Source organism: Kryptolebias marmoratus, linkage group LG13 (assembly GCF_001649575.2).
Source record: "Kryptolebias marmoratus isolate JLee-2015 linkage group LG13, ASM164957v2, whole genome shotgun sequence".
In the NCBI taxonomy this organism is placed as follows: Eukaryota; Metazoa; Chordata; class Actinopteri; order Cyprinodontiformes; family Rivulidae; genus Kryptolebias; species Kryptolebias marmoratus.
In genome coordinates, this window is record NC_051442.1 from 394,707 (window position 1) to 395,273 (window position 567).

The 567-nt window shown below is 40.0% G+C and overlaps 1 protein-coding gene across 1 annotated transcript in view; it reads right to left on the bottom strand.

The window, feature by feature from the left end:
• The window catches only part of ttc1 (tetratricopeptide repeat domain 1), a 3,828-nt gene that overhangs the window by 1,863 nt on the left and 1,398 nt on the right, over positions 1–567 (bottom strand). The window contains exon 3 of the mRNA XM_037979159.1: positions 462–527. Within this exon, the coding sequence (XP_037835087.1) occupies positions 462–527 (66 nt within the window). The remainder of the gene's footprint in view (positions 1–461; positions 528–567) is intronic.

Sequence of the window (567 nt, forward strand, 5' to 3'; positions counted from 1 at the left end):
CTGTCTCTCTGTCTGTCGGTCTGTCTGTCTGTCTGTCTGTCTGTCTGCCTGCCTGTCTGTCTGTCTCTCTGCCTGTCTGCCTGCCTGCCTGTCTGTCTGTCTGTCTGTCTGTCTGTCTGTCTACCTGCCTGCCTGCCTGACTGTCTGCCTGCTGGACCTTTTATTAGGTATTGCTGTTTTGTTTTTTGTGTATTTTAATGTTTTATGTTTTTATTTTTTGTGAGTCTTGTTTTATGTACACTTGCTGTAATACTTACTGCCCAATTTGGGATTAAAATAAACTGAACTGCTTCGGGTTGTAATTGTTTTGTTTGAACTCATTTATAAATGGATTTGTAAAGCAATTCAAACTGGTTTTTGAATTGGTTTAAAGGGTACTTTATAAACTGGTTAAAATTATGTGTAAGGCATGGAAAACAATGGAATGGTCTTTACATCGAGTCAAAGTGGTCTGGACTCACCTCCAGCTGTAAACTGTTTATTTCCTGTTTCCTTGACATTTAAACTTTGCTGCCTTCGAGTCTGAAACAGAAACAAGCAGAACTGTGATTTACTGCAGCTCACCTG